At 52.8% G+C, this 26718-nt stretch overlaps 1 protein-coding gene across 1 annotated transcript; it reads right to left on the reverse strand.

Annotated features, from left to right (window-relative positions):
• Positions 1-4961: 4961 nt before the first annotated feature.
• LOC140193838 (phosphoenolpyruvate carboxykinase [GTP], mitochondrial-like) lies at positions 4962-26589 on the reverse strand (the record flags this gene model as incomplete). Its single annotated transcript, XM_072250993.1, has 8 exons — positions 26467-26589; positions 24998-25267; positions 20527-20711; positions 19491-19697; positions 12949-13139; positions 8694-8856; positions 7667-7885; positions 4962-5099 (listed from the first exon to the last, which is right to left on the reverse strand). Coding segments are annotated over exons 1-8 (1396 nt in total), but the record flags the coding sequence as incomplete, so codon positions are not given.
• Positions 26590-26718: the final 129 nt, after the last annotated feature.

The raw sequence follows: 26718 nt of genomic DNA on the forward strand, positions 1-26718 counted from the left end.
CTCCCATAAACTCCAACATCTCTGTCACCCCTCCTATAAACTCCATGTCCGTCACCCCCGCTATAAACTCCACCATCTCCTATAAACTCCACCGTCTCCGTCACCCCTCCTATAAACTCCATCTCCGTCACCCCCCCTATAAACTCCACCAGCTCCGTCACCCCTCCCATAAACTCCACCGTCTCCGTCACCCCTCCTATAAACTCCACCGTCTCCGTAACCCTCCCATAAACTCCACCACCTTCGTCACCCCTCCCATAAACTCCAACATCTCTGTCACCCCTCCCATAAACTCCATCTCCGTCACCCCCCCTATAAACTCCACCATCTCCTATAAACTCCACCGTCTCCGTCACCCCTCCTATAAACTCCATCTCCGTCACCCCTCCCATAAACTCCACCACCTTCGTCACCCCTCCCATAAACTGCAACATCTCTGTCACCCCTCCCATAAACTCCACCACCTTCGTCTCCCCTCCCATAAACTCCAACATCTCCGTCACCCCTCCCATAAACTCCACCGTCTTCGTCACCCCTCCCATAAACTCCACCGTCTCCGTCACCCCTCCCATAAACTCCAACATCTCCGTCACCCCTCCCATAAACTCCACCGTCTCCGTCACCCCTCCCATAAACTCCACCACCTCCGTCACCCCTCCCATAAACTCCACCTCCGTCACCCCTCCCATAAACTCCACCATCTCCTATAAACTCCACCGTCTCCGTCACCCCTCCTATAAACTCCATCTTCGTCTCCCCTCCCATAAACTCCACCACCTTAGTCACCCCTCCCATAAACTCCAACATCTCTGTCACCCCTCCCATAAACTCCACCACCTTCGTCACTCCTCCCATAAACTCCAACATCTCCGTCACCCCTCCCATAAACTCCACCGTCTTCGTCACCCCTCCCATAAACTCCACCGTCTTCGTCACCCGTCCCATGAACTCCACCGTCTTCGTCACCCCTCCCATAAACTCCACCGTCTCTGTCACCCCTCCCATAAACTCCACCGTCTCCGTCACCCCTCCCATAAACTCCACCACCTCCGTCACCCCTCCTATAAACTCCACCGTCTCCGTCACCCCTCCCATAAACTCCACCACCTCCGTCACCCCTCCTATCAACTCCAACATCTCCGTCACCCCTCCCATAAACTCCACCGTCTCCGTCACCCCTCCCATAAACTCCAACGTCTCCGTCACCCCTCCCATAAACTCCACCGTCTCCGTCACCCCTCCCATAAACTCCACCTCCGTCACCCCTCCCATAAACTCCACCATCTCCTATAAACTCCAGCGTCTCCGTCACCCCTCCTATAAACTCCATCTTCGTCTCCCCTCCCATAAACTCCACCACCTTAGTCACCCCTCCCATAAACTCCAACATCTCTGTCACCCCTCCCTTAAACTCCACCGTCTCCGTCACCCCTCCCATAAACTCCACCGTCTCCGTCACTCCTCCCATAAACTCCACCACCTCCGTCACCCCTCCTATCAACTCCAACATCTCCGTCACCCCTCCTATAAACTCCACCACCTCCGTCACCCCCCCTATAAACTCCACCACCTTAGTCACCCCTCCCAGAAACTCCACCACCTTCGTCACTCCTCCCATAAACTCCAACATCTCCGTCACCCCTCCCATAAACTCCACCGTCTCCGTCACCCCTCCCATAAACTCCACCACCTCCGTCACCCCTCCTATAAACTCCACCGTCTCCGTCACCCCTCCCATAAACTCCACCACCTCCGTCACCCCTCCTATCAACTCCAACATCTCCGTCACCCCTCCCATAAACTCCACCGTCTCCGTCACGCCTCCCATAAACTCCACCACCTCCGTCACCCCTCCCATAAACTCCAACATCTCCGTCACCCCTCCCATAAACTCCAACATCTCCGTCACCCCTCCCATAAACTCCAACGTCTCCGTCACCCCTCCCATAAACTCCAACATCTCGGTCACCCCTCCCATAAACTCCACCGTCTCCGTCACCCCTCCCATAAACTCCACCGTCTCTGTCACCCCTCCCATAAACTCCACCGTCTCCGTCACCCCTCCCATAAACTCCACCACCTCCATCACCCCTCCCATAAACTCCACCGTCTCCGTCACCCCTCCTATAAACTCCATCTCCGTCACCCCCCCTATAAACTCCACCATCTCCTATAAACTCCACCGTCTCCGTCACCCCTCCCATAAACTCCACCGTCTCCGTCACCCCTCCCATAAACTCCACCTCCGTCACCGTCCCATAAACTCCACCTCCGTCACCCCTCCCATAAACTCCACCGTCTCCGTCACCCCTCCTATAAACTCTAACATCTCCGTCACCCCTCCCATAAACTCCACCGTCTCCGTCACCCCTCCTATAAACTCCAACATCTCCGTCACCCCTCCCATAAACTCCACCAGCTCCGTCACCCCTCCCATAAACTCCACCACCTTCGTCACCCCTCCCATAAACTCCACCACCTCCGTCACCCCTCCTATAAACTCTAACATCTCCGTCACCCCTCCCATAAACTCCACCAGCTCCGTCACCCCTCCCATAAACTCCACCAGTTCCGTCACCCCTCCCATAAACTCCACCACCTCCGTCACCCCTCCTATAAACTCTAACATCTCCGTCACCCCTCCCATAAACTCCACCAGCTCCGTCACCCCTCCCATAAACTCCACCACCTCCGTCACCCCTCCCATAAACTCCACCATCTCCGTCACCCCTCCCATAAACTCCAACATCTCCGTTACCCCCCCCTGTAAACTCGGTCTGTTGTAGGTTAACGGTTTTGTTTATATGTACCTGTTTTTTATTTGTATTATATCGTTTTTGTTTTAATCGGTGTACTTTTTTTTTATTCCTTTACTGTTTTATAACTTTAGCTGATCTTTTTATATATACACTTTTTTTTTAGTGAGCGTTTATCGGCAGTCATGGGGGTAGTTCTAGTGCTCGCTTCTTTCTGGCTGGTCTATCTTAGATTTAGCTTTGAGGTTACTGGGTGGGGCGGCTTCACTTTTTAGTTTTTCTTTCTTCTTGGGCTACTTATATTACTGACATATTGGTCGCGTTCTCTTTCCCGTTATCTCTTGTTTATTCTGTCCCCTTTCCGGGTTTGTGGGTCGAACCTATTGTCAATCCTCCTTTATTTGAGGGTTGACTTTAGGGATTATGGAGTCTACTATTAATTTTGTCCCTTGGAATACTAACGGTCTTAATCATCCAATAAAAAGGAAAAAAGTCTTTAAAGTATTCTGGAGACTTAAAGCACATATTCTATTTTTACAAGAGACCCATGTACAGAGGGGGGACAGACTATGTTTTTTTAAGTTCTGGAAGGATCAACACTTCCATTCGAATTCCAACTCTAAAGTTCAAGGAGTTTCTATTTTTATAGATCCCTCAATCACTATTGTACAGCACAATATTATTTCTGATCCGAATGGTAGATTTCTGTTGGTTATTGGTTTACTCTTTAATAAAAACGTAGTTTTGGTTAACATCTATGCTCCCAACATGGACTGTCCGGAATTTTATAAATCATTATTTAATTTGTTCCTGAATTTGAATGAGTTTTCACTAATCTGGGGCGGGGATCTTAATACTTGTTTATCCCCATTATTGGACCGTTTGGCTCCTTTATGAACTCTACCCAACAAATCTGCAACCTTGATTAATTCACTTCTCTCAGATTCCGGGTCGACGGACATTTGGCATTTTTTTGCATCCTCAGGAAAATGATTTTTCTTTTTTTTCACATGTTCATCATTCCTATTCAAGAATTGATTACTTTTTTATTGACTCTCGTCTTATTTCTTCAGTGGTTAAATGTGAATATGACTCTATAACCACTTTGGATCATGCTCCACTTAAGCTTTCTGTAAAATATTGGCCAGTACAGAAAATAATAGACAATGGCGTTTTAATTCGCTGTTGCTTCAGGACTCGGATTTTGTTAACTTTATGAATGAACAGATTGATTTCTTTTTTACAATCAACTGTACAGAGGATATATCCATGAACACCCTTTGGGATACCTTTAAAGCTTATATTCGTGGTCAGATCATCTCGTATTCTGCTGCTTTGAGGAAGAGGTTGAAGGAGGAGGAGCAGCTGGTTATTGTGGACAAGATTAAGGAAATTGATAAGAAATATGCTGCAGCTCCCTCAGGAGTTGTATAAACAAAGAACTGAACTTTGAATGGATCACAGTTTATTACTTTCGTCCTCTATTGCAAATCAATTAATGAAAACAAGAAGCGAATTTTATATACATAGTGACAAAGTTGGTAAACTGTTGGCTAATCAGTTGAAGACTAACTACACTAAATTTCAAATTAATCAGATTTATAATCAAAAAGATCAACTGATATTTGATCAAGCTGAGATTAATCAATCCTTTTTTGACTTTTATTCCTCCTTATATCAATCAGAGTCTCCACGAGACTCTAAACATATGTATGACTTTTTAGATAATCTAGATTTCGCTAAGATTTCACATGATATATCTTCTATGCCAGACACTTCCTTTACCACTGATGAGATTAAGAATGTTATTTTTTCTATGAACCCGGGGAAAGCTCCTGGTCCTGATGGGTTTACTGCGGAATTTCATAAATTTTTTGCATCCTCATTAATCCCTTGGTTATTCAGGGTTCTGGAGGCCTCATTAAAACTTGGTAAACTTCTGGAATCCTTTTATAGAGCATCAATCTCTTTTATATTAAAGAAGGATAAAGATCCTGCTCAATGTGCATCTTATAGCCCAATATCCCTATTAAATGTTGATTCTGTGACCCCTCCTATAAACTCCACCATCTCCATCACCCCTCCCCTTCCCAGTGACTTCCACACTCCCTCACACCCGCCCCCAGTTCCGTGATGCCCTCTTCCCCCACCCCACCGTCTCCATGACTCCCCTCCCCGTCTCTGTCACCACCCCCCCACACCTACCTTCAGGCCTCCTCCCCCCGAAGATGATGGCATCGATGGGGACCCCGTGGGGAGACTCCCACTCGGGGTCCATGATGGGGCACTGGCTCGCTGGCGCACAGAACCGGGAGTTGGGATGGGCGCAGGGCTCCTGGTCTCCTGCGGGTGGGGTGGGGTGGGGGAGAAAACCGTCAGCTGAGGACACGGGCGAGCACAGCGAGGTTCCTCACGGGTACAGCACGATTCCAGGCAGACCAGAAACCTCCCACCTCGCTGCCCCACCCACTTCAGCACTCACCTCATCACTCCGCCCTCTGTCTTGCTACCCTTTCCTCCCTCCACACTCCAGACCCCCCCCCCAAGCACACCTCACCCCATCCCACCCACCTCGGAATCCGTCCCTCCCCTCCCAATCCGCCCTCCCTCTCTGCACCTCCGCACCTCCACACCTCGCACACTGCCTGTCCCCCCCCCACCCCTTCTTGTAACTCTCCCTCCGCTCCCCCCCCCCCCATCCCACTCTCTTCCCATTTCTGTCTAACTCCCCCACCTCGGTCCCCCTCCCCTAACCCCGCCTGCAGCACACACACTGTGCGAAGTAAGGGTAGATGACCTTGTAGCTCAGGTAGAGATTGGCATGTATGACGCTGTATGTCTCACTGAGTCGTGGCTGAAAGAAGATCATAAAATCACAAAGGTGGGCAGAGAGGGTGGGGTGGTTCTGTTCATAGAAGAGAAGAAATCAAATTCTAAGAAAGAAGTTACATAGGATCAAAAGATGTATAATCCACGTGGGCAGGGTTAAGAAGTTGCAGGGGTCAAAAGACCCTGGGGGGATTTATATACAGGCCTCCGAACTGTCGTCAGGATTATGGGGTATAAATTGCAATGGGAGATAGAAAAGGTGTGTATCATGGAGGGATTTCAATGTACAGGTAGATTGGGAACATCAGGCTGGTGCTGGATCCCAAGAGAAGACATTTGTAGAATGCCCACAAGATGGCTTTTTAGAGCCGCTTGTGCTCGAGCCCACCTGGTAAAAAGCAATACTGGATTGGGTGTTGTGTAATGAGCCAGATTTCATTAGGGAGCTTGAGGTCAAAGAACCCTGAGGAGACAGTGATCATAACAATGATAGAATTCACCCTGCAGTTTCAGAGGGTGATGCTAAAATCAGTTGTATCAGTACTACAGTGGAGTAAAGGGGATTGCAGCGGCATGAGAGAGGAACTGGCCAGAGTTGTTTGGAAGGGTACACCATCAGGGATGACGGCAGAGCAGCAATGGCTGGAGTTTCCGGGAGCAATTCAGAAGGCACAGGATAGAATCATCCCAAGGAATAGTATTCTGAAGGAATGATGAGGCAACCATGGCTGACGAAGGAAACCAAAGGCAGCATTAAAGCAAAAGAGAGCATGGTCATGCACTTTGTAGAAGCAATAAAGCCATGGACTATTTTCTAAACAGGCAGCAAATTCAGAAATTAGGGGTGCAAAGGGACTCGGGAGTTCTCGTGCAGAATTCCCTAAAGATCAACTTGCAGGTTGAGCCAGTGGTACGGAAGCAGTAAGAGGATTTGAATGTAAGAGCAAGGATGTGATGATGTAATGCTGAGGCTTGCTAAGCTGCTTGGAGCACTGAGAGCAGTTTTGGGCCCCTTAGGTAGGAAGGGTGTGCTGGCATTGGAGAGGGTCCACGGGAAGTTCACAAGGATGATCCCGGGAATGAAAGGGTTAATATATGAGGAGCATTAGATGTAGGCGCTGGCGTGGAGGGCTATGAACGACATGAAGGAAATCTGGAAGCCGAACCTGACCAGAGGGTTTAAAAGGAGGATCTTCATAGCAGTCATAGAGTCCATTCTCACGTACGGATGCGAGACGTGGACACTCACCGAGACTATGTGAAAGTCTCTAGGTGGTTGCTATACACGAATGCTCCGGATGGCTCTTGACGTGATTTGGCAACAGCACATGACAAACATCGAGCTCTATGACGACCTACTGATGCTCACCACTAAAATCGAGGGGAGAAGACTGTAACTAGCGGGGCACTGTCTACGCCACCGCGAGCTACCTGCCAGCCTAGTCATCATATGGGAGCCCAAGCACGGGAGGATGAACCCTGGGTGCCCTCCCAAGACTATGGTCAACACGCTCCTAGAAGACAGCGGCGCGGCTAATGTAGATGAACTGAACACACTGGTGAGTGAGAGGGAGAAGCGGAGAGTCCGTCATTGTGCCTGACGCCGGACCCCTAGGCCTGAGTTGATGTAGTGGTAGTATTAGATGTGCTCACTGGAGTTCAGAATGAGGAGGGATCTCACTGAACCCCATCAAGTTTGAAAGGCCTGGATACAGTGGACATGGAGAGGATGTGGTTGAGTCCAGCACCAGGGGACACACCCTGGGAAGGACGTCCCCTTAGAACAGAGATGAGGAGGAATTTCATTAGCCGGAGAGTGGTGAATCTGAAGTTCATTTTCACACATGTCTGTGGAGGCCAAGTCATCGGGTAAATTTAATACGGAGATTGATGGGTCCTTGATTAGTAAGGGTATCAAAGGCTATAGGAAAAAGGCAAGAGAATGGAGTTGAGAGGGAAAATAAGTCATTGTTATCAAATAGCAGGGCATGTGATGTGCTGAACGGTCAAATTCTGCTGCTGTGTCTCATGTTCTTCTGATCTGATTGCCCCCCCTTCCCTCCACCCCACCCCCACCTCACCTGGTGTCCAGCGTTTGCCCTTCCAGGAGGTGATGGTGACGCCGGGAGGGGGCTCCTGGTCCAACCCCTCCCAGTAGACCCCCCCATCGCTGGTTAGCCCCACGTTGGTGAAGATGGTGTTGCGGGAGATGGTTTCCATGGCGTTGGGGTTGGTGTCGGGGGACGTGCCCGGCGCCACACCAAAGAACCCGTACTCCGGATTAATGGCCCGCAGGCGTCCTGGGGGAGGGGGAGAGGGGTCAGCAAGTGGGTGAAATTTGGGGTCGAGCAGTGGAGAGGGTGGAGGGAAGGGAGATGAGGAGACATGTGTGAGGAGGGTGAGGCAGTGTCAGTGAGGGAGGAGGAAGGGGAGAGGTGGAGGGGAGGAGAGGAGAAAGGGGAAGGAAAGGAGTTAGAGGGGAGAGGGGAAACGGAAGAGAGCAGAGGAAGGGAGGAGAGAGGATTCTCACTGAATATTTCCTCTGCATACCCTCCTTCTTCTTATCTCTAAACTCCTTCTGCTCTCTCCACACTGCCTCCCCCCCTCCTTTCTGTCCCTAGCTATGTCCCTCCATCACTCAATCCAGAGTGCTGGATACTCGCTCCGCTTCTCTCTCCCGTCTTCCCTCTATTCCCACCCTCCCTCTCTATTCAACACTCACTCCCCTTCTCTCTCCCACCTTTCCTCTATTCCCACCCTCCCTCCCTGTCCAATACTCACTCCCCTTCTCTGTCCCACCTTCCCTCTATTCCCACCCTCCCTCTCTCCCTTCCCTTCCCACCCTCCTTCTCTCCCACTCCTCCACTCTGTGCCCCTCTCCCTCCCTTCCCCTTCTCCTTCTCTCTATCCTGCCCTCGTTCCATCTCTCTCCCCTTACCCTCACCCTCTCCTTTTCCCCTACCATATCTCCTCCTCCTTCCCCTTCCCCCTCTCACTCCCTCGCCCCTTTTTCCCCCACCCTCCCTCCCTTCCCCCCTTCTCCTCGCTTCTCTTCACACCCCTCTCCTCCCCCATCCCCCGTCTCCATGCCCCAGCCCCGGGACCCACCTTCACTGTCGAACCGCATCCATGCGATGTCGTCCCCCACGCACTCCACCTTCCAGCCGGGCAAAGAGGGCCTCATCATGGCCAGGTTGGTCTTCCCACAGGCGCTGGGGAAGGCGGCCGCCACGTACCTCTTCACACCGGCAGGATTGGTCACGCCCAGGATCTGGGGTGGGGTGGAGGGAATTCCACAGTGACAGCAACTCAGTGCACCCCCTCATACTCTCCGTGACCCCCTCCGCCCCTCCCCATCTCCATAAACCCCTCGCTCCACTACACCCTTTCCCATCTCCCTAAACCCCCTCCCTCCACTCCACCCAGTTCCACCTCTGTGATCCCCTCCTTTCCCCCGTCTCGCTGACCCCCCCTCCCTCGGAACACCACGCCCTCTCCCAGCTACACACTTTCAGTTTGGGGTGACACACCTTGAGCTGCGCAGACGTTATGCAAACCTGGCTAATTTCACAAAACGTTCAAACCTGCACCTACAAATTCATTTCAGATGAGGCTGAGGTATCGAATGATCTTTGCTTGTAGATTTGTGACAAAAATACCTTTTAAATTCATTCAACACACATCAAAGTTGCTGGTGAACGCAGCAGGCCAGGCAGCATCTCGAGGTAGAGGTACAATCGACGTTTCGGGCCAAGACCCTTCGTCAGGACTCATTAATATTAATATTAAATTCATTAATATGTTGTGTTTAACTGTGATCTTTTTTAACATACAAACTGAAAATTTAAGCCAGTGCTTCTGATGTTAAATGTTTCACCAGTTTCAAGTTGAAGAAGTCTCCGCAATTGACTCGAAATCCTGGGTTTGGTAGCGTGGCCTGGGACAGCGCGTCTCAGTGACGAAGAGAGGTGGGATATCTTCCCCTGAGTTCGAGGGGTGACCTGACCACAGTGTGCAATAATAAGAGGGGGAGGGATGGGGGAAGCATTGGTGGGTCAGAGGTGGAGAGGGTCAACAGCTTTAGATTGCTGGGCGCTAACATCTCGGACAAACCTGTCCTGGCCCGGCACACCAATGCAAGGCACACCAGCGTCTTTACTTTCCCAGGAGGTTACAGAGGTTCGGCTCGTCGTCGAACGCTGACGAACTTCTACAGATGTCCTGTTGAAAGCATCCTGGTTTGCTGCATCAAGGTCTGGTATGGCAGTTTGAGAAAGCTGGAATGTGAGAAGCTGTAGACAGTCGTAGACTCAGCCCTCAACTCATCACACCCGTACCCCTCCCCACCATCGGTAGTATCTACTGGAGGCTCTGCCTCCAAGAGACAGTATCCATGGTCAAAGATCCAGATCCCCACCATCCATGCCAGGCCATCTTCTCACAGCTCTCATTGGGCAGTAGGTCCCACACCACCAACTTCAGGAACAGCTACTTCCCTTCAACCATTCAGTTCTTGAATCAACTGGCATGACTCTAAGCGATGGAATACTACCGGACCACGTCATCTGGGACCCCTGCTTTTTGCGATTTTTATAAATGCACAAGGAAGTGGAGGCAAGGAGGGCTGTAAGGGAAGGGGTCACGGAGACGGGGATGGAGGGTCAGTAAGTTTGCAGATAAGTGTAGAAGGTTGTAGGTGACAACGGGGGTCACTGACAACATGCAGAGTTGGGCTGAGAAGCGGCAGATGGAGCTTAATGCAGAGAAGTGTGAAGTGATTCACTTTGATAGGTTGAACTCACCGGCAGAGTACAGGGCTACACGCACAACACGCTGGGGGAGCTCAGCAGGTCGGGCAGCATCCATGGAAACGAATGGTCAACATTTCGGGCCGAGACCCTTCGTCAGAAGTCTTCGTCAAAGTTGTCGTGCAACTTGATAGGGTTTTTAAGAAAGTGTATGGTGTGTTGGTCTTCATTAGTCAGGGGATTGAGTTCGAGAGCCACGAGGTAATGTTGCAGCTCTATAAAACTCTGGTTAGACCACACCTGAAATATCGTACTCAGTTCTGATTGCCCCATCATAGGAAGGCTGTGAAAGGTTTAGAGAAGGTGCAAGGCAGATTTACTAAGATGCTCACAAATGAGAAAACCTGCGGATGCTGGAAATCAAAGTAACACACACAAAATGCTGGAGGAACTCAGTAAGCCAGGCAGCATCTACGGAAAAGAGTAAATGGGATGTTTCGGGCTGAGACCCTTGATCAGGACTGGGAGAAAGAGATGGGAAGTCAAAGTAAGGGGAGGAGCAGAAGTACGAGGTCGTAGAAGATAGGTACAATGGGAAGGGGGAGGGGTGAAGTAAGAGCTGGGAAGTGAATTGGTGATAGAGATGAAGGTTGGAGAAGGGGGAATCTGGTAGGAGAGGACAGAAGGCAATGGGAGAAAGAAAAGGGGAAGGGCTACCAGAGGGAGGTGATGGATGGGTAAGGAGATGAGGTGAGAGGGGGAATGGGAATGGTGAAGGAGAAGTGGGGGGTGGGGGAGGACAATTACCGATGCCTCCTCCTTCCTCTTCACCGGTCACCATTGGGGAAGTCAGGAACACGCCCAACAGCAATCATAGAAGGATCCGTGGTGGAAGAGGGGAGCAGCTTCCTGGGCATCAACATTGTGAGGATCTACCCTCGGCTCAGCACACTGATACAACCAGGAAGCAGCCCGACTCCATTAAGAGTTTGAGGAAATTCAGCCGGACAAATTTCTACAGATGACCAGTGGAGAGCATCACCGTCCGGTATGGCGGATCTGATGACCAGGATTGCCAGAAGCTGCAGAAGGCTTGCTGACTTAGCCAGCTCCATCATAGACACAAAACCTCCCTACCTTCCAGGACAACTTGAAGAGGTGGTACCTCAATAAGACAGTATCCATGGCTGAGGACCCCCACCCCCCACCATCTGGGTCATGCCACCTTCTCATTAGTACAGGAAGACCCACACCTCGAGGTTCACCAATAGCCTCTTCCCCACTGCCACCCTGACCTCGCCTGAACAGCCCTAACACCCTAACCTCGGACCGCCACAGGTAGACAGGGTGGGGAATGAGGCGTTTGGCACTCTGGCTTTCATCGGTCAGGGCACTGAGTACAGGAGCCAGGATTACATTGCACAAGATGTCACTGAGGCCACTCTTGGAGTACCGTGTTCAGTTTGAGTCAAACTCTTAAAGGAAATTCATGCTTCAATTGGAAGGAGTGCAGACGAGATTGACAAGGAAGTTGCCAGGGCTAGTGGGTTTGAGTGATAGGGCAAGGTTGGCGAGGCTAGTCTTTATTCCTTTGAGGGGTGACCTCATAGAAGTGTTTATAATTGTGAGGGGCGTAGATAATTCGCAGGTCAAGTCTGTGGTGAGGAAGGCAAATGCAATGTTAACGTTCAGTTGGAGAGGACTAGAATGTAAAAGCAAGGATGTAATGTTGAGACTTTATAAAACTCTAGTGAGGCCTCGCTTGGAGTATTGTGAGCAGTTTTGGGCCCCTTATCTTCGAAAGGACGTGCTGAAACTGGAGAGGGTTCGAAGGAGGTTCACAAAAATGATTCCAGGATTGAACAGCTTGTCATAGGAAGAGCATTTGATGGCTTTGGGCCTGTATTCACTACAATTCAGAAGAATGAAGGGTGACCTAATCTACTGAATGGTGAAAGTCGATGTGGGGAGTCTAAGACCAGAGGACACACCCTCAGAATAGAGGTGTGTCACTTTAGAATGGAGGTGAGGAGGAATTTCTTTAGCCAGAGAGTGATGAATCTGTGGAATTCATTGCCACAGGCAGGTGTAGAGGCGAAGACTTTACAAATATTTAAGGCAGAGGTTGATAGATTCTTGTTTGGACGGGGCATGAAGATTTCGGGGAGAAGGGCGGAGATTGGGGCTGAGAGGGAAAGTAGATCAGCCATGATGAAATGATGGAGCAGACTCGATGGGCCAAATGGCCTAATTCTGCTCCTATATCTTAAGATCGTACAAGGTGGTCTTTTCCCCAGAGTTGGGGATTCCGCACCAAGGGGACATAGTTTTAGGGAAAGATTTAAAAGGGAACTAAGGGACAATTTCTTCCACATGGTGGGGGGGGGGGGTACGGAACAAGCTGCAAGAAAAAGGGGTTGAGGCAGGTGTAATATTATTTGGACAGGTGAAGGGCAGAATTTTTTTTGGGGGGGACCCAATGCAGGGAATTGGGACTCGCAGGGTGGGGACTGTGATTGGTTCAAAGGCCTGTATCCAGACAAGGACCGTCTCAGTAGAGTTCTTCCCCCCCCCCACCCTGGTCTCCCCCACTACTCCCCCTGGCCCCCACTCACCAACATGTGTTCGGCCAGCCAGCCCTCGTCCCTGGCAATGCGGGAGGCAATCCTGAGGGCAAAGCATTTCTTGCCCAGCAGCGAGTTCCCGCCGTAGCCGCTACCGAAGCTGAGGATCTCCCTCCGGTCCGGCACGTGGCCGATCAGCGTCTTCTCAGGGTTGCAGGGCCACAGGTTAGAGTCGGCCCCCTCTGGGCGGGGTGGAGGGACAGCGCATCAGACCTCAGTCACGGGCAGGGGCAAGGGGAGGGAAGGGAGGGTCACTGGTGCCCCCCTCCTCCCCGTCACTGAGGGAAGAACTGCCTGTCCAGTTCGAGGAGGGGGAGGACAAACGTGGGCAATGTGGTAGATGGAGAACCTCAAATCCTAACGCTACAGGAGTGCCGTTATGTCCCAGACCTACAGGGAGATGGGAACCATTCCCATCTCCCTGTTCCACTGTAGGACGCACACCGTGAATGGTGGGGAGTGTCGAGGGACAGAGGGACCTTAGTGTACGAGGGTAGGACACACACTGTGAATGTGGGGAGCGTTCAGGGACAGAGACACCTTGCTGTATGAGGTAGGACACACACTGTGAATGGTGGGGAGTGTTGAGGGATAGAGGGACCTTGGTGTACGAGGGTAGGACAGACGCTGTGAATGGTGGGGAGAGTTGAGGGACAGAGGGACCTTGGTGTACGAGGGTAGGACAGACGCTGTGAATGGTGGGGAGAGTTGAGGGACAGAGGGACCTCGGTGTACGAGGGAAGGACACACACTGTGAATGTGGGGAGTGTCAAGGGACAGAGGAACCTCACTGTACAAGGGTAGGACACACACTGTGAATGGTGGGGAGTGTTGAGGGACAGAGGGACCTCGGTCTACGAGGGTAGGACAGAGACTGTGAATGGTGGGGAGTGTTCAGGAACAGAGGGACCTCGCTGTACGAGGTAGGACACACACTGTGAATGTGGGGAGTGTTGTAAAGTCATCTAGCCCAGCAGCACAGAAACAGGCCCTTCAGCCCATCTAGAACGTGCTGAACTGTTATTCTGGCTGGTCCCATCAACCTGCACCTGGAGCACACCTCCCCACACCCTTCCTATCCATGTACTTATCCAAACTGTTGTAATGGAACCCACATCCGCCATTTCTTCAAGCAGCTCGCTCCACACTCACAGAACGCTCCGGGTGAAGAAGTGGAGTTCCCCTTAAGTATTTCACCCTTCACCCTTAACCTGTGACCCCTAATTCTAGTCCCACCCAGCCTCAGTAGAAAAAGACCTATTTGCATTTATTCTGTCTATACCGTCATAATGTTGTATACCTCTGTTAAATCTCCCGACATTAACCTATTCAACTTTTCCCAATAACTCAGCTACTCCATATAACCATATAACAATTACAGCACAGAAACAGGCCACCTCAGCCCTTCTAGTCCGTGCCGACCTCTTACTCTCACCTAGTCCCACCGACCTGCACTCAGCCCATAACCCTCCATTCCTTTCCTGTCCATATCGCTATCCAATTTAACCTTAAATGACAACATCGAAGCTGCCTCAACCACTTGTGTTGGGAGCTCGTTCTACATAGCTATCACTATCTGAGTAAAGAAGTTCCCCCTCATGTTACCCCTAATATTTTGCCCTTTAACTCTCAACTCATGTCCTCTTGTTTGAATCTCCCCCACTCTCAATGGAAAAAGCAAATCCATGTCAACTCTATCTATCCCCCTCATAATTTTAAATACCCCTATCAAGTCCCCCCTCAACCTTCTACGCTCCAAAGAATAAAGACCCAACTTGTTCAACCTTTCTCTGTAACATAGCAGATGAAACCCAGGTAACATTCTAGTAAATCTTCTCTGTACTCTCTCTATTTTGTTGACATCTTTCCTATAATTCGGTGACCAGAACTGTACACAATACTCCAAATTTTGCCTTGTACAATTTCAATATTACATCCCAACTCCTATACTCAATGTTCTGATTTATAAAGGCCAGCATACCAAAAGCTTTCTTCACCACCCTATCCACATGAGATTCCCCCTTCAGGGAACTATGCATCATTATTCCTAGATCCCTCTGTCCTACTGCATTCCTCAATGCCCTACCATTTACCATGTATGTCCTATTTTGATTAGTCCTACCAAAATGTAGCACCTCACATTTATCAGCATTAAACTTCATCTGCCATCTTTCAGCCCACTCTTCTAACTGGCCTAAATCTCTCTGCAAGCTTTGAAAACCTACTTCATTATCCACAACTCCACCTATCTCAGTATCATCTGCATACTTACTCATCCAATTTACCACCCCATCATCCAGATCATTAATGTATATGACAAATAACATTGGACCCAGTACAGATCCCTGAGGCACACCACCAGTCACCAGCCTCCAATCTGATAAACAGTTATCCACCACTACTCTCTGGCATCTCCCATCCAGCCACTGCTGAATCCATTTTACTACTTCAATATTAATACCTAACGATTGAACCTTCCTAACTAACCTTCTGTGTGGAACCTTGTCAAAGGCCTTACTGAAGTCCATATAGACAACATCCACCGCTTTACCCTCAGTCAACTTCCCTAGTAACCTCTTCAAAAAATTCAATAAGATTTCTCAAACATGACCTTCCATGCACAAATTCATGTTGACTGTTCCTAATTAGACTCTGTCTATCTAGATAATTATATATATACCATCTCTAAGAATACTTTCCATCAATTTACCCACCACTGACATCAAACTCACAAGCCAGTAATTGCCAGGATTAGTCTTAGAACCCTTTTTAAACAATGGAACAACATTAGCAATATGCCAATCCTCCGGCACCATCCCCGTTTCTAATGACATTTGAAATATTTCTGTCAGAGCCCCTGCTATTTCCACGCTAACTTCCCTCAAGGTCCTAGGGAATATTCTGTCAGGACCCGGAGACTTATCCACTTTTATATTCCTTAAAAGCGCCAGTACTTCCTCTTCTTTAATCATCATAGTTTCCATAGCTTCCCTACCTGTTTCCCTTATCTTACACAATTCAATATCCTTCTCCTTAGTGAATACCAAAGAAAAGAAATTGTTCAGAATCTCCCCCATCTCTTTTGGTTCCACATATAGCTGTCCACTCTGATTCTCTAAGGGACCAACTTTATCCCTTACTGTCCTTTTGCTATTAATATAACTGTAAAAACCCTTTGGATTTATTTTCACCTTACTTGCCAAAGCAACCTCATATCTTCTTTGAGCTTTTCTAATTTCTTTCTTAAGATTCTTTTTACATTCTTTATATTCCACAAGTACCTCATTTACTCCCATGCTGCCTATATTTATTGTAGATATCTCTCTTCTTCTGAACCAAGTTTCCAATATCCCTTGAAAACCATGGCTCTCTCAATCTTTTAACCTTTCCTTTCAACCTAACAGGAACATAAAGATTCTGTACCCTCAAAATTTCACCTTTAAATGAGCTCCATTTCTCTATTACATCCTTCCCATAAAACAAATTGTCCCAATCCACTCCTTCTAAATCCTTTCGCATCTCCTCAAAGTTAGTCCTTCTCCAATCAAAAATCTCAACCCTGGGTCCAGACCTATCCTTCTCCATAATTATATTGAAACTAATGGCATTGTGATCACTGGACCCGAAGTGCTCCCCGACACATACCTCCGTCACCTGACCTCATTCCCTAACAGATCCAACACTGCCCCTTCTCTAGTTGGTACCTCTATGTATTGCTGCAAAAAATTATCCTGCACACATTTTACAAACTCCAAACCATCCAGTCCTTTTACAGTATGGGCTTCCCAGTCTATGTGTGGAAAATTAAAATCTCCCACAATCACAACCTTGTGCTTACTACAAATATCTGCTATCTCCTTACAAATTTGCACCTCCAATTCTAGCTCCCCATTTGGTGGTCTATAATACACCCCCATAAGTGTTACTACACCTTTCCCATTCCTCAATTCCACCCAAATAGCCTCCCTAGACGAGCCCTCTAATCTATCCTGCCAGAGCACCGCTGTAATATTTTCTCTGACAAACAATGCAACACCTCCCCCTCTTGTCCCTCCAATTCTATCACATCTGAAGCAATTAAATCTGGGAATATTTAGTTGCCAGACACACCCCTCCTGTAACCATGTTTCACTAATAGCTACCACATCATACTTCCAGGTATCAATCCATGCTTTAAGCTCATCCACCTTTCTTATAGTGCTCCTAGCATTAAAATAAATGCATTGAAGAAAATTTCCACCTCTTATTCTCTGGTTATCACTAACGGTGCAAACAACTTTACTCCAGACCCGGCAACATCCTTGTAGATTTTCTCTGTACTCTTTCAGTCTTATTTACATCTTTCCTGGAGGTAGGTGACCAAAACTGCATATGATACTCCAAGTTCGTCCTCACCAATGTTTTACACAACTTCAACAAAACATCCCATCTCCTGTACTCAACACTTTTGATCTATGAAGGCCGAAGTGCCAAAATCTTTCTTTATGACCCTATCTACTGGTGACACCACTTTCAACGAATTATGGGACCTGTATTCCCAGATCTCTTTGTTCTACCACACTCCTCAGTGTCCTGCCGTTCACTGTGTCAGACCTTCCCTGGTTGGTCCTACTGAAGTGTAACATCTCTCGCTGGTCTGCGTTGAATTCCATCTCACAAATCAGAGATCTGCAGATGCTGGAAATCCAAGCAACACACACAAAATGCTGGAGGAACTCAGCAGGCCAGGCAGCATCAATGGAAAGAAGTACAGTCGAGGTTTTGGGCCGAGACTCTTTGGCAGGAGGACAGTCTGGTCCAGATCCTGCTGCAGGCTTTGACAGCCCTTGTCAACGTCCCCAATCTTGGTGTCATCCTCAAGTTTGCTTGTCTAGTTAACCACAATATCATCCAGATCATTGAGTATATGACAAACAACAACAGACCCAAAGGCCTCGAGTCAGAGAGGCAACCATCTACTACCACTCCAACAAAGCCAATGTCTAATCGAATTTACTACCTTGTCTTGAATGTCCAGTGACTGAGCCGTCTTGACCAACCTCCCATGCAGGACCTTGTCAAAGGTCTTACCAAAGTCCATGCCAACAACATCTGCTGCCTTCCCTTCATCACCTTTTCTGGTAACCTCCTCGAAAAACAAGGGTAGATCATGCACTGAATGGTGGGGAGTACTGAGGAACAGAGGGACCTGGGTGTGCGAGTGTAGTGCACACACCACAAGTGGAATGGGGGGGTGGGGGGGGCCTTGTCTTCATTAGCTGTGGGCTTGAACCGAAGTGTGGGGAGGTTATGCTCCCACTGCACGAACGTGGTCGAGCCGATAGTGTACAGTTCCGGAGGAAGGGGTTGACCACACTGGGGACAGTACAGAGGAGAATCCCCCGGGGGGTGTTTCTGGGGAGGGAGCCTCTCCGAGGGGCCAGCTCTGTTTTCCCTGGGGCAGGGTACACTGGGGGAGTCATGGCTGTAAGTTCTGACGCAGACAGAGCAGCGGAACCCCCTTTCCCACAGGAGGTATCCAGCATTGGTGGGGCAGAGGTGTGAGAGTTTTGCGGGAGAGGCTGGCGGGTGGATCTCCTCCAGCGTTTTTCCCCGGGATGCTGCCCTCCCCAGAGGCCTGAGTATGTTGCAGATCGGGATAGCCGTATTTTAACTTGAAATGCTAAATAGAGTGTTTTATGAAATGCAGAATATTGCAAGATGGTGAATTGTGATATTGCGGTCGTTTGAATCAACTTTTATATTTTAAAAAAAGCATTCCTCGCTGCAGGGCATGCGTAGGGGAACGGGACTGAGGTCCAAAGGGGGAGGGGGGCAGGGTTCTGGATGGTGCGATCAGCTGGAACGGGAGGGAGGGTGTGACGAATGGCAAAGACAGAGAGGGTGGGAAGGAGGGAGGGGGACAAATAGGGTGACGGGGGGCGGGTCAGAGGTAGGGGGACAAATAAGGTGACAGAGGGGGCAGGTCAGAGGTAGGGGGACAAATAGGGTGACAGAGGGGGCGAGTTGGAGATAGGGGGACAAATAAGGTGACAGAGGGGCAGGTCGGAGGGAGGGGACAAATAGGGTGACAGAGGGGGCGGGTTGGAGGGAGGGGGACAAATAGAGTGACAGAGGGGGCAGGTCGGAGGTAGGGGACAAATAGGGTGACAGAGGGGGCGGGTTGGAGGGAGGGGGACAAATAGAGTGACAGAGGGGGCAGGTCGGAGGTAGGGGACAAATAGGGTGACAGAGGGAGTGGGTCAGAGGTAGGGGGACAAATAGGGTGACAGAGGGGGCGGGTCCAATGTAGGGGGACAAATAGGGTGACAGAGGGGGCGGGTCCAATGTAGGGGAACAAATAGGGTGACAGAGGGGGTGGGAAGGAGGGAACGTGATTGGCGGGAGAAGGAGGGGGACAACACAAGGGTGAAAGGGGTACGGGGTGGAGGGAGAATGGAGAGATGGAAGGGCAAGATCGACGAGGCACAGAGGGAGCGGTGTGCATGGGGGGGGTGGGGGTTGTAGGACGTACGTCCCCCCCAGTCACTTACCCTGCGAGGGAAGGGGGCTCCCCACCGAGTGCAGGCACCGGACGAAGTCGGACCCACCACCCAGGGCCTCCAGGGCATCACTGCCCATCCGCGTCATGATCCTCATGCTGGCCACCACGTACGGGGAGTCGGTCAGCTGCACACCCAGCCTGGACAGTGGCGACCTCACAGGGCCCATGCTGAAGGGCAGGACGTACATGGTGCGCCCTGGGGGGCAGTGCAGGAAGACAGGAGGTTAGAGCAGCATCTCAGCACCCCCCCACCCCCACGTTCACCTCCCGCATGCCGGTGTCCCAGGACCAGACTGATCAGTAATCAATACAACCCAGGGAAATCGGGATGGAGGGAGAGTCAGGGAGTCTCCAGGCCAGAAGAGCAGAATTAGGCCATTTGGCCCATCTAGTCCGCTGCAGTATTTGATCATGGCTGACTCTGTCTCCCGCCCCGACTAATCGAGGACCTACCAACCTTCACTTTAAATGTGCTCAGTGACTCGGCCTCCACAGCCGTCTGTGGCAGTGAATTCCACAGATTTGTCGTCTTCTGGTTTAAAAAGACATTTTAAATGCTTTGTTATTATGGAACGTGTCCTGGGGTAGATTGTGAGGGCAGGTGCCCATCGTGTCATATTGGGGGACCAATGAAAAGTCTGATAACAGCGGGGTAGGAGCTGCCCTTGGTGGGACGAGCTTTCATTGTCTCTACCTGATGGGAGGGGAGAGAATGTCCGGGATGTGGGGGTGGGGAGTGGTCTTTATGTTAAATAATGCTGTTTTACTGGGGCAGAGTCTATGGGGGAGAGGTTGTGCGATGTGTGGAGCCATGTCCACAACTCTCTGTAGTTTCTCGTGGTTCTGGGAGAGCGGGGCAGGTTCCGTCGGAATGGGGTAAGGGGAACGGCCAGAATTCCCTCTCCCATCCTACGCCCCGGCTGACAGGCATCGCCCCGGGTTCAGGAGGGCAGAAACGGGGTCAGGACGGAAGGAGAGACATGGGAGACGTCCCGTGGGGTGGGAAAGGGGGAGAGGGGCCTCACCCTTCATGCAGCCAGGGAACCGCAGGCCAGCCTCGCGCTCGAAGTCTTGGGGGGACATCCAGTTGCCGAGCTGGGAGGGGCTGCCATCGGTGGGGATGGGAACCGTCTCCCTCTGGGTCTCCGTAACCACCACCGTCCGGTTCTCCACGCGGGCCACGTCCCGCGGATCTGTCCGGGCCAGCCAGCTACGGGGGGTGGGGGAGGGGGTTGGTGTAGAGAGCGGCGGGGTAGGGTGGGAGGGGAGGGAGAAACGGGAACACAGAGGGGTGAGGGGGAGAGATTAAATGTGTAACATCTCAACAATTGTGACCCCACACCCTCGCCCTCCCTGCCCGATAACCACACCCTCAATCTCGTCTCCCCCCCGCCCATATCAGTGTGGATGAGTGACTCCTCATTGGGACAGTGGAATGCCAGGGGAGAGCCAGTGGCAAGAGGAGTTGGAGATCCCTCAGCAGTGAGGGTAGTCAGCAGGGGATCCTTCAGTATGTCAGTGAGATCCCTTCAGCAGCTGAGGAGGTGGGCAGGGGAGATCCCTCAGTGATGGGATGGGCAGGGAAGATCCCTCAGACAAGGTAGAGCAAGGGAGAACCCACCCAGCCAGGATGAGGAGTAGTAGGTTTCTCAGTGGTAGGGTGTGGGATTGGGCTGGGGAGATCCCTCAGGGGTTGCTGTTGGACAAAGCGGATCCCTCAGCATTGGGCAGGGATCTACCCTACCCAACTGCCACGTTAGGGGTGTGAGGGGAAGATCCCGCCCAATCATGGGGGGCGGGGGGCCTGCCAGCTGAGGTTCTTGGCGGAGTTGGATGACCTGTGTTAGAATAGCACGGGGAGATCCCTCTGCAGTGGGAGGTGAGATCCCTCGGCAGGACGGGGTGAACCCCACCAGTTGTGGTACTTTTGCAAATGCACCATAGGTTGGGTTGGGGAGATCCCTCGGTGGAGAGAGGGGATTTCCCTCGGCTTCTGGGTCCCACATCCTACCAGTTTTGGTAGCTGTACAGATGCCAGACTTGGGATTGAGAGAGATCCCTGGGCAGGGGGATGGGGAGATCCGTCAGTGAGGGAAATTCCCCAACTGACCGATTGCGGTACTTACCGATGCCGGGCTCGTGTCGGTTTAGAGCAATCCTTGGCGATGAATATTGGGCAGAGTGAGATGCCTCAGTGCCAGGATATAGATGAGATCCCTCAATCTACCAGTCGTGGTACTAATTTAGTAACAGAGCTGGGTTTTGATTGGGCTGGGGTAATCCCTTGGTGAGATCCCTCAAGACGGGATGGAGATGGGCAGATCCCTCCATGTGGGTTGAGGAGGAGGTGGAGATCCCTCAGTGGTGGGATCCCCTGGGGTGCGGGGAACATCCATTGGTCTTCCATTTGTGATACTCGCTGAGCTCCCGGTGCTGGGTTAGTTCAAGTTGGACCCTTTGGAAGGGGGGAGGGCGAGATCCCTCAGGGATGGGGACTGTGTAGGGGGAGATCCCTCGGTGGTGGGGATTGTGTAGGGGGAGATCCCTCAGTGGTGGGGATTGTGTAGGGGGAGATCCCTGTGGTGGGGATTGTGTAGGGGGAGATCCCTCAGTGGTGGGGATTGTGTAGGGGGAGATCCCTGTGGTGGGGACTGTGTAGGGGGATCACTCAGTAGTGGGGACTGTGTAGGGGGAGATCCCTCAGTGGTGGGGACTGTGTAGGGGATCCCTCAGTGGCGGGGATTGTGTAGGGGGAGATCCCTCAGTGGTGGGGACTGTGTAGGGGGAGATCCCTCAGTGGTGGGGACTGTGTAGGGGGAGATCCCTGTGGTGGGGACTGTGTAGGGGGAGATCCCTCAGTGGTGGGGACTGTGTAGGGGGAGATCCCTCAGTGGTGGGGACTGTGTAGGGGGAGATCCCTCAGTGGTGGGGACTGTGTAGGGGGATCCCTCAGTGGTGGGGACTGTGTAGGGGGAGATCCTTGTGGTGGGGACTGTGTAGGGGGAGATCCCTCAGTGGTGGGGATTGTGTAGGGGGAGATCCCTGTGGTGGGGACTGTGTAGGGGGAGATCCCTCAGTGGAGGGGATTGTGTAGGGGAGATCCCTCAGTGGTGGGGACTGTGTAGGGGAGATCCCTCAGTGGTGGGGCTTGTGTAGGGGAGATCCCTCAGTGGTAGGGACTGTGTAGGGGGAGATCCCTGTGGTGGGGACTGTGTAGGGGGATCCCTGTGGTGGGGACTGTGTAGGGGGATCGCTCAGTGGTGGGGACTGTGTAGGGGGAGATCCCTCAGTGGTGGGGATTGTGTAGGGGGAGATCCCTGTGGTGGGGATTGTGTAGGGGGAGATCCCTGTGGTGGGGACTGTGTAGGGGGATCCCTGTGGTGGGGACTGTGTAGGGGGAGATCCCTCAGTGGTGGGGACTGTGTAGGGGGAGATCCCTGTGTTGGGGACTGTGTAGGGGGATCCCTCAGTGGTGGGGACTGTGTAGGGGGAGATCCCTCAGTGGTGGGGACTGTGTAGGCGGAGGTCCCTGTGGTGGGGACTGTCTAGGGGATCCCTCAGTGGTGGGGACTGTGTAGGGGAGATCCCTGTGGTGGGGACTGTGTAGGGGGATCCCTCAGTGGTGGGGACTGTGTAGGGGGAGATCCCTCTGTAGGCGGAGATCCCTGTGGTGGGGACTGTCTAGGGGATCCCTCAGTGGTGGGGACTGTGTAGGGGGATCCCTGTGGTGGGGACTGTGTAGGGGGATACCTGTGGTGGGGACTGTGTAGGGGGAGATCCCTCAGTGGTGGGGACTGTGTAGGGGGAGATCCCTGTGGTGGGGACTGTCTAGGGAATCCCTCAGTGGTGGGGACTGTGTAGGGGGATCCCTCAGTGGTGGGGACTGTGTAGGGGGAGATCCCTCAGTGGTGGGGACTGTGTAGGCGTTGGTCCCTGTGGTGGGGACTGTCTTGGGGATCCCTCAGTGGTGGGGACTGTGTAGGGGGATCCCTCAGTGGTGGGGACTGTATAGGGGGAGATCCCTCTGTAGGCGGAGATCCCTGTGGTGGGGACTGTGTAGGGGGATCCCTGTGGTGGGGACTGTGTAGGGGGATCCCTGTGGTGGGGACTGCGTAGGGGGATCCCTCAGTGGTGGGGACTGCGTAGGGGGATCCCTGTGGTGGGGACTGTGTAGGGGGATCCCTGTGGTGGGGCTTGTGTAGGGGGAGATCCCTGTGGTGGGGACTGCGTAGGGGGATCCCTCAGTGGTGGGGACTGTGTAGGGGGATCCCCGTGGTGGGGACTGTGTAGGGGGAGATCCCTGTGGTGGGGACTGCGTAGGGGGATCCCTCAGTGGTGGGGATTGTGTAGGGGGATCCCTGTGGTGGGGACTGTGTAGGGGGAGATCCCTGTGGTGGGGACTGCGTAGGGGGATCCCTGTGGTGGGGACTGCGTAGGGGGATCCCTCAGTGGTGGGGACTGTGTAGGGGGAGATCCCTGTGGTGGGGACTGTGTAGGGGGATCCCTGTGGTGGGGACTGCGTAGGGGGAGATCCCTGTGGTGGGGACTGCGTAGGGGGATCCCTGTGGTGGGGACTGTGTAGGGGGATCCCTGTGGTGGGGACTGTGTAGGGGGAGATCCCTGTGGTGGGGACTGCGTAGGGGGATCCCTGTGGTGGGGACTGTGTAGGGGGATCCCTCAGTGGTGGGGACTGTGTAGGGGGAGATCCCTGTGGTGGGGACTGTGTAGGGGGATCCCTGTGGTGGGGACTGTGTAGGGGGAGATCCCTGTGGTGGGGACTGCGTAGGGGGATCCCTGTGGTGGGGACTGTGTAGGGGGATCCCTCAGTGGTGGGGATTGTGTAGGGGGAGATCCCTGTGGTGGGGACTGTGTAGGGGGATCCCTGTGGTGGGGACTGTGTAGGGGGATCCCTGTGGTGGGGACTGCGTAGGGGGAGATCCCTGTGGTGGGGACTGCGTAGGGGGATCCCTGTGGTGGGGACTGCGTAGGGGGAGATCCCTGTGGTGGGGACTGTGTAGGGGGATCCCTGTGGTGGGGACTGCGTAGGGGGATCCCTGTGGTGGGGACTGTGTAGGGGGATCCCTCAGTGGTGGGGACTGTGTAGGGGGAGATCCCTGTGGTGGGGACTGTGTAGGGGGATCCCTGTGGTGGGGACTGTGTAGGGGGAGATCCCTGTGGTGGGGACTGCGTAGGGGGATCCCTGTGGTGGGGACTGTGTAGGGGGATCCCTGTGGTGGGGACTGTGTAGGGGGATCCCTCAGTGGTGGGGATTGTGTAGGGGGAGATCCCTGTGGTGGGGACTGTGTAGGGTGATCCCTGTGGTGGGGACTGTGTAGGGGGATCCCTGTGGTGGGGACTGCGTAGGGGGATCCCTGTGGTGGGGACTGCGTAGGGGGATCCCTGTGGTGGGGACTGTGTAGGGGGATCCCTGTGGTGGGGACTGCGTAGGGGGATCCCTGTGGTGGGGACTGTGTAGGGGGAGATCCCTCAACCTACCAGTTGTGGTACTTGCTGAGCTGCTGGAGCTGCCCCCTGCTCTGGAGCAGCCGGACGATGCTGTCCCTCTCGCCGACGCTGCCCGTACACAGGTGCACGTCCCGGGGCTGGCACAGGCGCGCGCTGCTCTCCACAAACTCCCGCACGCCCTCGGGAAGTGCCCCCACCCCCTCTGGCAACCCCGCCTCCCGGTGCACCCAGCGGCTGGACCCGGGGGCGGCCAGACGGCAGGCGGGGGCGGCCAGACGGCAGACGGGGGCCTGGCACCACCTGTGAGGAGAGAGGGAGAGAAACGTCAGTCCCACACCAGTCTGGTTGGAGCGCGGGCGCCTGGGGTGGGGGTGTAGGCGACATGTGCACAGGGCGATCCCATGGGCACTGAGGGAGGGGCAGTGACTCAGGTAGCCTGTGTCAATGTCCCTCTCCCTCCCTCTCGAAACTCCTCCCACAGAACTCCCTCCTCCATCACTGCCCCTTGCCGCCCTGGATGTCGGGACCGGGGGAGGGTGGAGTGTCTGTGGGTGGGGTCAGCATGTGGCAGAGTTGGGGTGAGAGCTGGGAGGAGTGTGGGGAGGGGGCAGAGCGTGAGGGAGGGACACGGGGCTATGAGGATGAGCTGTGTTGGGGTCTCCCTCACTGATACCCATCTCCTGTGCCTATCAAATAAGGTCTTATCTGGAGAGGGAGAGGGAATCTGTGTGTGTGTGTGGGTCCGTGTATATGTGTGAGTGTTGATGTTTTGAATGTGTGGGTGTGTGTGTGTGTTTGCGTGCGTGTGTCTTCACATGTGTGTAAGTGTGTGTGTGCATGTGTGTCTGCACATGTGAGTGTGTGTGTGCACGTGCATGCATGTGTAAGTGTGTGTGTTTGCGTGCGTGTGTGTCTTCACGTGTGTAAGTGTGTGCGTGCATGTGAGTGTCTGTGTGTCTGTGCATGTGTGTAAGTGTGAGTGTGTGTGCGGATGTGTGTGTGTGTGTGTGTTTGTTTGTGTGAGGAGAGAGGAAGAGCTGAAGTTTGGAGCGGAGACACGGTTGCATCACTCAGCGCGACGGGAGGGAGGATTTGACGTGGGCCTCGGAAGAAATGTCCCGAGGGTGCCCCGCCGGGGGAGGGAGAGAGGGGGCAGAGTGGGGGAGGGGTGGTGGAGCAGAGAGGGTGTGCAATGAGAGTGAGGGGTGAAGTTGGGGAGTGAGTGGGGGTAGAAAGGGGAAGACGGCGAGAGAGGGATGGACTCTGATTAGTGAGGGAAGGGGTAGGCAAGTTGGGGAGACAGGGAGGGAGAGTCGGAGGGTGAGAAGGGCAGGGATCGGGTGGGTTCAGGAGATCCGGCTTCTGCAGAATCCCCTGTGACAGGAGATCCGGAATCGAGACGCCGGTTCTGGACCGCCGAGCCACAGATGGGGGTGGGCCGATTCTCGATCCGCCCTCCTCCCGCCACCCCAGCATCCTGCCCCGCATGGCGGACTTACCGGAGGATCCGGGCGGGGGACATGGTGGTTCGGGCAGTAGGCGGAGGCTGAAGTCAGTCACCCTGAGCGCCGACAGCAGCCCGGGTCGGACCGGAGCACGGTTATAGGACGGCGGGGGGACACACCTCCTCCCTCCCCCAGACCCTCCTCCCTCCGGCCCCGAGTCCGGTTATAGGACGGCCGAGACACTCCCCACTCCCGCCTCGTCCCTCCCTCCTCACTTCTTCAGACACACTCTCTCTCTCTCCCTCC

The sequence above is a fragment of the Mobula birostris genome, unplaced genomic scaffold (assembly GCF_030028105.1).
Source record: "Mobula birostris isolate sMobBir1 unplaced genomic scaffold, sMobBir1.hap1 scaffold_912, whole genome shotgun sequence".
In the NCBI taxonomy this organism is placed as follows: domain Eukaryota; kingdom Metazoa; phylum Chordata; class Chondrichthyes; order Myliobatiformes; family Myliobatidae; genus Mobula; species Mobula birostris.